The sequence below is a fragment of the Lissotriton helveticus genome, chromosome 3_1 (assembly GCF_964261635.1).
Source record: "Lissotriton helveticus chromosome 3_1, aLisHel1.1, whole genome shotgun sequence".
NCBI classification, from domain to species: Eukaryota; Metazoa; Chordata; class Amphibia; order Caudata; family Salamandridae; genus Lissotriton; species Lissotriton helveticus.
Window position 1 is genome coordinate 1,837,747,453 of NC_136061.1, and position 12,588 is coordinate 1,837,760,040.

The 12,588-nt window shown below is 48.6% G+C and overlaps 1 protein-coding gene across 1 annotated transcript in view; it reads left to right on the top strand.

Moving 5' to 3' along the window:
• LOC144824333 (uncharacterized) overlaps positions 1–12,588 on the top strand; it is a 610,480-nt gene that overhangs the window by 199,354 nt on the left and 398,538 nt on the right. Inside the window, exon 10 of the mRNA XM_078683450.1 lies at positions 3,634–3,778. Coding sequence (XP_078539576.1) covers positions 3,634–3,778 — 145 coding nt within the window. The remainder of the gene's footprint in view (positions 1–3,633; positions 3,779–12,588) is intronic.

Sequence of the window (12,588 nt, forward strand, 5' to 3'; positions counted from 1 at the left end):
GAAGACATCAGAAAAGTGTTATATTTACAAACTTAAGGCGCATTTCTGCTGTCTCTTGTGTACTGTCAAGTGACAAATCAGGCACCCTTGCACTCTGGGTCAAGGGTTCCTGCATTACAAGCAGGATTGTTTTTGTACAGCAAGGGAAGCCTTCCATCTCAAAAACATTTTTAGAAGCATATTCCCTTTTCTTTGTGTGATGCAGACTATTTTTCCTGGTTACGCCTGGGAGTTGTATCATTTTGATGCATTCACAGTTGTACAACGCTTTGTAAACCTAGGTCTGCGCCCAAATCCTTAGGGGGATGCATGGGAACCCCAACACTACACCCATTGAACGCCTCTCTGCCACAAGGTAATGCAAGCAGTGAAATGCACTGCCTTGCGTTACCTCTGATTTACTAAACAATGCAGAGCCACACAAGTTGGATTTGCATGGCATAGTAAATGCCAGTTAAGGGCTTTCATCACTTACATGAAGCAAGGGCAAAGCAATATCAATTTTGTATGCAGCTATTTATATTTTATTTATGGGCCTAAAAACACGGAATGGAAATTGTTGTTGCCTGAAAACTTATGGTCCTTATGCAATGAGCTACCATTTCTGATTTCACTTTGCCAACAATGTTTGAATTAGTCTAGTTAGTTCAGTTGAAGAAAAAAAATGGTACAAATCCCATGAATTCAGCAATTTCAAAAGAAAGCCCTGGACTGAATACGTGAGGGCACTTTCTGAGTTGCACAGTAGCTCACAAACAGGAGACAGATAATGTTTGCATTTAATTTTGTTCCTAGTTGTGCAAAATGTGTGCTGTTACGATGCTTTTTTCCCACACAAATTCTTGGATCAGTAACCTGGAAGAAACTACACTGGAAAAATAAGTGCAGGGATTTATATAGCAAAAACAAAGGCAAACTCTTGGCTTTCGCATAAAGTAAACCCGTAGATTCATGTTATTCCCCGATCTAGCCTCTGAAATTCAGAATGGGATGCAAATATTTTAAGGGAAAAAACGTGCTTTCCTCCCCCTGCATTCAACCCCCTACGCCCCTTCCACTCAGTTGTGTTTGAACCTGTGGTCGCACTTCAAAGGAGCGATGTAACAAGTGGAGATATGACACCGATAACTTTGCAAGTTGGTGAACACAGAGGGGCATATTATCAAGGGGCTTTATCTCCGCTTTTTTGGCTTTAAAAGCCAAGAAAGCAGAGATAAAATTATCTCCCTATTACCAAGCTGTCGCTAACACCAGTTAGCGACAGCTAATAGGAGATAGTGACCATCTTGGGCCCTGCTTTGCATGTCAGTGATATTTATCACTAATGACATGCAAAGTGGGCGTGCCAAGATGTTAGCGACTGAAAACAGTCGCTAACATCGCTATCTCCTATTACCAACTTTTGGAGATATTCGCGCTAAGCGCGAATATCTCCAAAAGCTAACACTTGCCCAGGAGCAGTTCTTAGCCATGTTGTCCAATGGGAGGTGGATAACATGGCTAAGAGCATATGCTCGATAATGCATGAATATCGCTGACTTTTCAGCGATATTCATGCATTGCGGCCGTTTTTTATCGCATTTGCGATAAACCTTGCTAATAGCAAGGTTCATCTGTGATAAAAATCGCCGATGTGCGGCGATAATTTTTGTCTCTAAATAAGTTAGAGACAAAAATTATCTCTATTGGTTGGTAATATGCACCAAAATCCTTAATAAAAAAAGGGGCATATTATCAAGGGGGTTTATCTCCGCTTTTTTGGCTTTAAAAGCCAAGAAAGCGGAGATAAAATTATCTCCCTATTACCAAGCTGTCGCTAACACCAGTTAGTGACAGCTAATAGGAGATAGCGACCATCTTGGGCCCCGCTTTGCATGTCAGTGATATTTATCACTAATGACATGCAAAGTGGGCGTGCCAAGATGTTAGCATCGCTATCTCCTATTACCAACTTTTGGAGATATTCGCGCTAAGCGCGAATATCTCCAAAAGCTAACACCTGCCCTGAGCAGTTCTTCACCATGTTATCCAATGGGAGGTGGATAACATGGCTAAGAGCATTTGCTCGATAATGCATGAATATCGCTGACTTTTCAGCGATATTCATGCATTGCGGCCGTTTTTTATCGCATTTGCGATAAACCTTGCTAATAGCAAGGTTTATCTGCGATAAAAATCGCCGATGTGCGGCGATAATTTTTGTCTCTAAACAAGTTAGAGACAAAAATTATCGCTAGATGTTGGTAATATGCCCCAAAGTTCTGAACAAAAGTTTACAAGCAGTCACTATCTTTCATAGAGTCCAGGCACAAAAATTATAGTAGAGGAGCAACCCTCAGTTTACATTTAGTAGCCCTTCCACTCTTTCCTTCCATTTTCTTCTTGGTCGCAGTGGTGAATATCATTCACCATTGGAACTGGTAGTGTGGGAGAGAGCCAAGGTGTGCAGGCCCTACAGTGCAGCATCACTGTCAGGGCTCCACACATATGCACCCTCTCTGCGCCACCACACCTGAGAAACAACAGAAAAGACTTCCAATCTCCTCAGTACTGTTTTTGAACAAACAAAAAATGTCAGAGCTGAAAAGGATGCAATAATAATTCCTCACAGGCAAGCGTCATATCCGGGTGCCACGAGCACCCAGTGACCTAGCTAGAACTTTTGCCGCCGTGGGGGTCGCTAAGTTTGCCGCCTCGCGAGGGCCGCATGTAAGCGCGAAGAGCAGGTGTGTGGGGGTAGGGTGGAGGGGAAACAGGCGAGAGTAAAAGTGCCACTGCCCCCAAAACTCGTGCTGCCCGGGGAGTACCGCCTCCCTTCCCCGTGCCCCACTTGCTACGCCACTACGATCGTCGTGTTGTTGCAGACCTACAAACTAGTGACCAGTGCGCCAAAATGTCCCCAAAGGTAAACTTAGACAACCGTTTTCAATGCCTTGATTCCCGTGCAGATGAAACCTTAATCAACGCTGTGATCGATCGGTGATCGATGAACAAATCCAATGCAGCACTCGGTTGCCGAGAGAAACGTCTCAAGCCTATCATTAGGCTACGGTGGATATGCAAATATAGCAGACTGAGGGGTTTAATTTGAACTTTGAGCCCACTAAATGAAGCCAAAGTATGTAACTTTCCTTGAAGTCATGAAATGGTCTGTGTAGATATCATTGTCGTACGTAAATTCGAAAAGTGGCTGATGCACTGAAATCATTAAAACAGTCAAATACTACAAGTCGTTTTTGACTCCATGGTCACATTAGGTTGTTTACCTTTATAACTCCTGGCGAAATGAGTGCATTTCTCTCCGGTCCTTCTGTCTAGATCACCGTCATTATAATAATATGATAATAATAATACAACCAATTATTATTACTTGCTTTCTATACAGCTTTATATGACCTCAGGCCCACAAGATCTGTCACTGGCGAATGTTCTGCTCCATGAGCTGCTGGCTACTAATTCTGAAAGCAAAATAATCCATTGGGTATTCTGGAATGTGTGTGCACATTTGAGAATTGTACCTCCTACTGAAGTTTACATCTCATATTCAATTAATGTCATATGTAGAGCAGTGTGTACAAAGATGTCATAATTCCATTCACAACTCTTACTCTTTCAATACGTGCATCGCCGTAGGTTGCATTCCTAGCTGCCCCGCTGAAAGGCCCTTTCTTGAGGAGACGAGGATGCAGTGCGTTGAAATCTGCGGTTGTTACGATAAGGATGGAACATATTACGAGCCAGACAAGGAAGTGGAATCCTGCGATCCCTGCAAGTCTTGGTAAGATTTTTACAAGCTTTCACAGAAAAGAGTACTATTCATTGCATATGTTTTAGTGTTATACGTAGTGCTTATTGATATTCTATTCAGCTTTTAAACTGTCACAGCTAAGGTGCTTCAGAAATAATCCCCAATTCATCAAACCAAGCTTTAGGCTGCTGTTGCATCGCCCGATTTGGTCAGTTTTGGGATACGGTGGGCATAATTTATGGCATTTTGGCGTAGAGCAGTGAAGTAAGAGTTGTGCAACGTATGTTGCTTTTCTTATGTAGTTTAATCTCTTTTCATTATCCCCCTGGAATGAAGCGTCCCTCTGGCTCAGAGGTCGAACCGCAATTGACTCTTGCTATTGGAAACCTTATCAATGCCCACTCCATGAGCGAGTCTGAGTTAAAACAGAACAATTGCACATTACCCCCAGGTCCCTTATGTCCTCGGCCCATTCATTACTTATGGAGATAACCATCTCCCGACAGAAATAAAAACAAGAGGAATGCAGGGATATACCTACTGCCCCTCCCCCCGGGAGTATAAAGGTAGTACTTACCCAGCAGGCCACCTGTTCTTTTTTTCTGTCTTCGACAGAATGGTTGATGGATGCTGTTGGTGATGATGGGCTGCACCAGCTCCTGCCGGGCTTGGGTGGCGTGCAGGCTCTTCTTGCTCCTCCTGCCCGGCTGCCTGGCTTCGCGGGCAGGGGTGGGATTTCCTGTATTGTATGCCCCCCGGACTGCCGGGCTTGCGGGGGGGGGCATGGCTTCTTCACGGCCGTTGTTCCGGTTTTCCGGCCCTTTGCGGCTGGTGCGCCGCCTCCCGGTTGCTTCCGGGTCGCTGTGCGCGTCTCCCCGAGCCTGGCCGGGTGGGAGACGCGCTGCGCTGGAGGTTCGTCCCGGATCCGGCTGTTGGTGTGGGGGCCTTGCTGATGCTGCTCAGGCCCCCGCTCCGGGTGAGTCCCGCTTTTGCGGTGTTTTTCCTCCCCCTGTCTGTATGTGTTGTAGTGGTTATCTCGTTCGCCTCACACGCGACAGGTCCCCGGTTCGTGACCGGGCAGGGACACTTGTTGTATGTCTTGGCTGCAATTTTGAGTGTTGCCGTTTTGCGTGATTTTGTCCTGGCCCTGAAGCTGGGTTCTTGCAGTCTCGTTTCATGCCTGTGATTTCTCTTACTGCAATAGCATTTTGCCATGTGGATGTCTCTGTTGATTCCCAGAACGCACTTTCCTTGGAGCCCTGCAGTCGGTACGATGCTCCACCGGAACATGCATTACTTGGCTCTCCTGCCTCGGATGTCTCATGGCTGCCGCTGCTGCTGAGGCCTGCTTCGGAGCGGGGTGCTCGGTCTCAGGCTGCTTTTCACTCGCTATCCCACGATGGGAGCTCTGCTGCGGCATCTCTTGTTCCGGGGTGTTCAATGTGTCTGTGCAGTGGTTTTCTGGTTTTGCCCTCTTGGCTGCAGGCCCTGGTCCCGGGGGTTCTGCTTTGTGTCCGGAGCTGCCTTGCGTGTGGGTGCTACGATGCTTGCTGCCCGACGCCCCCTCTGCTCACCTCAACTTGGTAGTTCTTGGTTGGGGGTGTGCGATGGAGGTTTGTTTTTGGCCTCTGCTGTTGGTGTGTTGCGTAACAGCTGGGCCGCTGCTCTGTCCAGTGCTCTCGTGGGCCCGGGTCTGGTGGGGTGTGCTATCTGCCGCTGTGGTGGGGGCTGCTCCGCTGCCTCTCTGCCCGTTCTGCCCTTTCGACTTGGCCGGGAGACCTAGAGGTGGGTGGTCCGGGTTCTAGTCTCGGCATCTGCGTTCCCTTGCGGGGCCTGTGTTTTGTCCTCGTGTTCTGGGATTCGTTTTCCGGGCTGGTCCGCTCTTCCTTTCCGCCTTCTGGGGTTGTTAGGTGGCGTGCCTTTGTGTTCGGTGGCTGTTGCCTTCTTTTGTTCGGCGCCTCTTCCCTTCTAGGTGTGCGGTTTCCTTTGGCCTTGCTGTGCGCTTATTGTGCAGGGGTCTGTGTGTGGGGCTGTGCGGGGTACGTTCCTTGTTCTTGTTTCCTGCCTGTTTCGCTGCGGCTGGGTGTGGGTGCCTTTCTCCTTGTTGTGGGCTCCTCGCTGCCATGCTGCTGCTCGTCCGCCTCCTGGGTTGCCTTGCTTGTATTGGTTGGCGCTTTGCCCTCTGTCGGTCCTCCGGTCCCCTGTGCGGCATTTGGTGTGCCCTGGGGTTTGTTCTATTGGCCGGGGGGGGGGGCGGTTTGGGGGCTTATGTCCCTGGCTTGCCTTCCGTTTTCTGGTTGGCCTCCGCTCTGGCGGTTTTGCGCCTCTGTTTGGTGTCGGGGCTTGCTTGCGGGCTCTGTGCTGCCTTCCCTTTTGGGGTTTCCTGCTGCTGCTGTTTCTGGGGTCCGCGCTGCCTTGGGCTGTCCCCGGTTCTCCGGTGGTGGGCGTTCCATGGGTCTGTTCCCTTGGTTCTCTTCTTCGGGGGGTTCCCCTGCTCTTGGAGCCTCTGGGGGTCTTTGCCCTTTCTTTTTCTGGTCTGCCTTGGGCTGGCTTGGGTTCCGGTCGCCTCTGTGGTGGCTGGTTCTTTTCGCTGCTCCTACCTTTGCTTGCTCGTGGGTTCCCTGTGTGGTTGGGGTTTTCCTGCCTGCTTGCTTGCGCCTTGCACTCTGGTGTCGGAGTCGCTTCTTTTTCTGCTGCGGCGGCCTGTTTGGGTTGCCTTCTGCTTCCGGCTCTCTGGTGGGTCGTTGTTCCTGCTTCTTGGGCCGCTTCGCGGTGGGGTCCTGTGGGCTCCCCTCGTTCGGGTTGGCCTGCCGTGCTGTTCTTCCTCGGTGGCCTTGCCTCCGCTGCAGGCTGGCTGTTGGGGCCTCTGCCCTGCTTGGGGGTCCTGGTTCTTCCCTCTCTGGCCTCTGTGTAGTTGGCCGTTTTTTGGGGCGCCTGGTTCCTGGTCCTGTTCCTCCTTTCCTTGGCTGCGCCTGGTTCCTCTCGTAGGTGCAGATGGGTCTTTGGGGTGCTCTCTCCCCTCTGCCTCTGCTTGGGTGGCTTGGGCTGCCTGGGGTCCGGCTGTTCTGTTCCTCCCAGCCTGCGCCTGTTGTCGGGCATGGTGCGTGGTGGGGGACTGCTTGGGTCCTGTTGGTGCTGTGGCCTTCCCTTTGCTGGGTTCTGCTGTTTCCTGGCATCCCCTCCTGTGTCTGCTGTGTTGCCTGTCTGTGGCCTCCTGGCGGCTGCCGGGTCCTGTCATGCCTCCTGTTCTCGGGGTTGGTGTGTTGTTCCCACGCTCCGCTGTCTGCTCGGTGGTTGTGCTTGGTCAGGCCTGGTTGGTTTCTGCCTGGCCGCCTGGGGCTGCGGGGTGCGATTGGCTTCTTCCTTCGGTTTTCATCCCTGCCTCTTCTGGTTTTGGTGATGGTGCGGGGTGGCCGTTGTTGTTGCCTCTCCTGGGCCTGTGGGTTTTTCTCTCGCCGGGTGTCTGCTGGGTCTGCCTCCCGGCCTGCCGGGCTTGCTGGGCGGCATGGCTTCCTCCTGGCCGGTGTTCCGGTTTCTCTGCCCTTTGTGGCGGGTGCGCCGCCTCCCCGTTTCTTCCAGGTCGCTGTGCGCGTCTCCCCGTTGCTTGGCCGTGTGGGAGGCGCGCTGCGCTAGTTGCTGTGGCCTGCGTTTGCTTCTGCTTGTCCTTCTGCAGTGGCTTTCTGTGATGGCCTGTTGCCTTGGGCTTCCTCCCTGTTGGCTCATGTTCTGTGCTGGTCTGCTTTTTCTGTTTGTGCTTCCTACTCTGGGTTGCTGGGTTGTGCTCTTTCTGCGGTCCTGGGCTGCCTGATTGAGTCTCTTCTGGGAGTTTCTTGGGTGGCTTGGCACTTCTTTGCGGGTGCCCTGTCTGCCTGTGGGGTGGCTGCTCCCTGTGTCGTTGGGTTCCGGTTCCTTTTGGGTGTGGTGTGTTCCGGTCTGCTTCTTGTTTCTGGCCGTCACGCTGTTGCCTTCTTGTTTTCCCTTTTTGCCTCTTCTTGGGTTCGTTGGGGCATCTACGGGGCTGTTGGCTCTCGGGCCAGTGCTCTGTTGGGGTCTTTCCTTCTTTGTCCTTCCCTTGTTTTGGGTTGGTTCTGCGGGTTGCTTTTGGCTTCGGCTTTGGCTTCCTGTCTGTATCCTCGGTTGCGGCTTTTCACCGTACGGGGTTTCGTCCCCTGTGCCTGCCCTGCCTTGGGTCTTTCCGGGCTGTGGGGTGTGGTTTGCTTGTGCTTTCCTCCCTGGCTGCGGTTGCTTCTGTGAGGTCCTCTGGGGTAGTTTTGCCTCTGTCTCTCTGGCCTCTGGGTTTCTGCCCCGGTCCTTTGCTTGGGCTGTTTGGGGTCTTTGTGCCTGGCCTGCCTCTGGTTTGGCTTGGCTGTGGTTGTTGTGTCCTTCGTGGTTCCCTTGCTGTCGTCTTGGGCCCTCCGGGTGCTTGGCCCGTCCGGTTGCACTCCTGCTTTGGTTTTCGGGTTTGCCTTGTTCGGGCTGTTGCTTCCTGCTCCCGTTTCCTCCGCTTTGGCTGGAGTTCTGTTTTGGGGTTCCTTCGGTTCCCTCTTCCTCTTTTTCCGGGTCTCTTTGTCCTGGTTGGTTGCCCTTGTTGGTTCTTCCTGCTCGGGTTTCCTGGAGGTGCTGGTTCCCTTTGCCTTGTGTCCCCGTCTTGCGGGACCTGGTGGCTTGGCTTCCTGGGGTTTGCTCTTCGTTCCCTGGTGCCTGGGTTTTCTCTCTTTCCCTGTCCGTGGGCTCAGTCTTGCCTTCCGGGTTGGGTGCTGGTGGGCTTCCGCTGTTCTTCCCGGTGCTGGTTTTGTTGGACCTTTGGTTCCTCTGGTCCGCTTGTCTCCTGCCTGTTCTTGCCTGGGTTGTCTTCTTCTGCCCGTTTCTGGCTTGTTGGCCTGGTGGCTCTTGGCCTTTCTCTTTGTTTGGCCTCTCTTCTGCTGTTGTCCTCTTGCCTGTGGTGGCTTGGGTGTCTGTGCTCTCCCTGTCACTGGTTGGCTGTGGGGTGTTCCTGCGGTGGGCTGGTTGGCCTCTGTGGTGGCCGCTCTGGTCGTCTGGCTCTGCTCCCTTGGTTTTGTTGGGTGTGTGCTGGGCTGGTTGGAGTCCTCTGTTGTCGGGGGATCTGCCTGTGTTTTCCCCGGTTCTTCCTTTTTCTTCCTGCGGTTGCTGCCTTGGTGGGGTTTCCGGGTTGGCTTCTGTTTGGTTTGGGAAGGCCGGCTTTTTCTGCTTTGGTATTTCTCCATAAGTAATGAATGGGCCGAGGACATAAGGGACCTGGGGGTAATGCTCTATTACTTACCGGTAATCTTCATTACTCCTGGTCCCGTTGTCCTCGGCCCATTCTTACGCCCCTCCCTCCCTCCCGGGCGGCCGGCCTTCCTGTTTGGGCTTGTTAGTACAGGTGGCCTGCTGGGTAAGTACTACCTTTATACTCCCGGGGTGAGGGGCAGTAGGTATATACCAGCATTCCTCTTGTTTTTATTTCTGTCGGGAGATGGTTATCTCCATAAGTAATGAATGGGCCGAGGACAACGGGACCAGGAGTAATGAAGATTACCGGTAAGTAATAGAGCATTAGTCAGAACAGCGCACGAGACATGCATGGGAATCATGTTCAATACGTCATCAGATTACATCACTTTCCCTCTTTAAAACAAAAACAATAATAATAATGTAATAACAACAATACTAAACGAAAAACAAAGCACATAAAACATACAGGTGTACTATTCAATATCTAATGAAGTGTCATAAAAAAAATTAAAGCAATTCTTCTGACCTGAAGACTATTTGTATGTGCAATACTATTGTGACTGGGATCAACCTATTTAGAACCTGAAGTAGTCACCTGTTCGGTGTCTTCAGCCACACCACCTGACACAGTCTTACCCTCCACATCAGCCTGCAACCGGTGTGCCCGATCTTTGTCATCTAAGCAACACTAGTCTGCTCCGACGTAACCTTTCCAAGTTGTCTATTGTTTCACCAACCTTTACCCACAACCAATGTTGCCCCTTTACTGACTTGCCCTGGCATGGAAAATTGAGACTCCCCTTTCCTTACTTTGAGGGGTTTCTTAATTAAAACCCAGTCACCGACTGACACATCCCTGCCTCCAAGGTGGCACTTCTTGACAAGTTTATCTTTCATAGCAATTTGCTTCAAGGCAACATTAGAAGATACCTTTCAGAACTAAACTAATCACTTCTGTGCACACTTTTTTATCTCACTCAGCCATGACATGAACAAAGATGTGTGTACTTCCCTGCCCCTTAACAGAGCAAATTAAGTCACTCCTGTGGTGCAGTGTGGCGACGTATTATAATTCCACACCTTCTGTTTAATGAACTCCCTTACATTCAATCCTGAAGCGATGGCAGTCTGTATACCCTATTTCATTACTCTGGGCCCGATTCACAGAACTAACTTATAACAAAATCCTAAACTTACTTCTTTTGGTATTCACAGAAGGCATTTAGTAGTAGTAAAGTTAGGATTTTGTCTTAAGTTTGACTTAAAACAGACTTAAGGCAGAATTAAGACAGACTTAAGACAGACTTAAGACAGAATTAAGACAGATTTAAGACAGACTTAAGTTAGGATTTTGTCTTAAGGTTGTCTTAAGTCTGTTTTAAGTCTGTCTTAAGTTTGTCTTAAGTTTGTCTTAAGACAAAATCCTAACTTTACTACTACTAAAAGCCTTCTGTGAAGATCAAAAGTAGTAAGTTTAGGATTTTGTCTTAAGTTAGTTCTGTGAATCAGCCCCTTTGTTACCACGATCCCCTAGAACATTCTAAGTGGGTGAGTATAATGCAACATTGAGGTGTTTTATGTCCTGTGAGCTGATGAATTTAAACATTTGTTCTGACACAAAATGTGTGCCATTATCCATGACTATGACTTTGGGTGCAATTCATTTAAAAATATTTTGCTCAGGCACTCAATGGTTGTATCCGTATCTGGTGTTTCCACGTACCTATATGTTGTAATCTCTTCATTATATTGTATTAGTGTAATGTTCTATTATGCAGCTCAGTCTCCACATTATAGAATGCTGATGGGTTGCCTGGTTGCCCTGTTGCTGGGTTCTACATATTCAAAAGGGTACTGAGAGCTGTTGGAGCTGGATGTGTTTACCTCGCTCTCATGTCTGCTGTGTAGGTTGTCTACAAAAAATTCCAGTTGAATCTACCAGTGACTACGAATGATCTACTACACTATAGTACATCCATTTTGAGAAATAATCAACAGCCTGGATTATGTACCCCATATCTGAAAGCAATACTGTATATGGACCTGAAAAGTTCAAACCCACCTGATCCCATGCTGTGCTTGGAAATAGAGTTGGATGCAATGGAGTGTGTATCATCCTCCAATGTTTATCTTACAGTGAACATTCAGGACATTAATCGACCAATATTTTAACCTTACTATCAATAGCTGGCCACCAACAATGTTGCTTTTTCTTCATACCAGTCTTTGTGGAACCAAGATGTCTGTGGTGTGCTTTACATATCATTGCATTACGCAAATCAGTAGGTGGGACAAACCGGTCACCCCGCAACACCATGTCATTTTCCACAGATAACTCCTATGCCATTTGTGCAAACATTTTCAAATCCCTACTTTAGCACCTTGATTCTGGCCATTTGTGAGTAATATACTCGACCACATTAAATGGAGTCTGATCCTTCCTGTAAGACATCCTTCAATCCTTTTCAGATATTACTTACTCATACTCTGCCACGGCATCCACCACAAATACACACTCAATGTCATTAACATTCGAATCATCCTCATCATTATCTTCCATAAGCATGCTGGACAAACAATCAGCCTGGAAATTCTTTTCCCAGGGATGTGTTTGATCTCAAAATTGTATTCTTGCAGCTAAGACACTAATCTTGTGAGTCTGGGAGACATTTTATTGCTGCTAACCTTACAAAAAATAAAGACCAATGGCTTGTGGTCTGTATATAACTCAAACCTGCATCCACAAATGTACATTTTAAACATTTGCTCTGCCCATACACATTTAATTGCTTCCCATTCAATCGTACTGTACTGACATTCAAACTGCTTAAGTGACCTTGATGCAAACACCACGGCCTGCTCACAACCACCCACCCTCTTGCTGAGCACAGCACCCAGACTGTGTACGCTAGCATCAACTGTTCACTCTTTCTAAATCTTCTGACCAATCAAACACCTGGCTCTTCCTGAGTAAGGTACGTAATGGTTCAACCGTTTGAACATAATTAGGCACAAACCTGACATAGTACTCTGCCAACCCAAGAAATGAACGGAGAGTATCTTTATCCTAGGATGCTTTAGCATTGGTAATTGTCCTAACAGAAAACTTGAGTTTTATGCCAGCATCTGACATAGTGTGCCTCAAGTATTCCAATTCCTTCACAGCAAACCTGCATTTGTCTGTCCTGACAGTCAAATCTTGCTTTTTAAAAATAGATAGCACTACCTTCAGTATTGTATTATGCTCCTCTATGGTCTCTGCATATATCCGAATATAATCCAGATATGCTTGTACCCCACCTGGTGCCCTGAAACAGTGTGTCCAAAAGTTTCTTGAATATACTGACCACTGAAGCTAGACCAAATGGGAGTCTCAGAAACGTATAGGCACCAAAGCGAGTCACAAATGTTTTCAAATCCTAAGATTCAGCTGTCAATGCCACTTGGTGATATGCTGACCACAAATCAATCAGGGAAAACCACTTGGCCCCCCAAAGATTTGCCAACAACTCATGAATTCTGGGAAGTGGGTGGCAGTCTATGATAATATTTTTGTTCGGGACACGTAAATAATCACAAAGTCTGTTCTCTCCTGCCTTTTTACG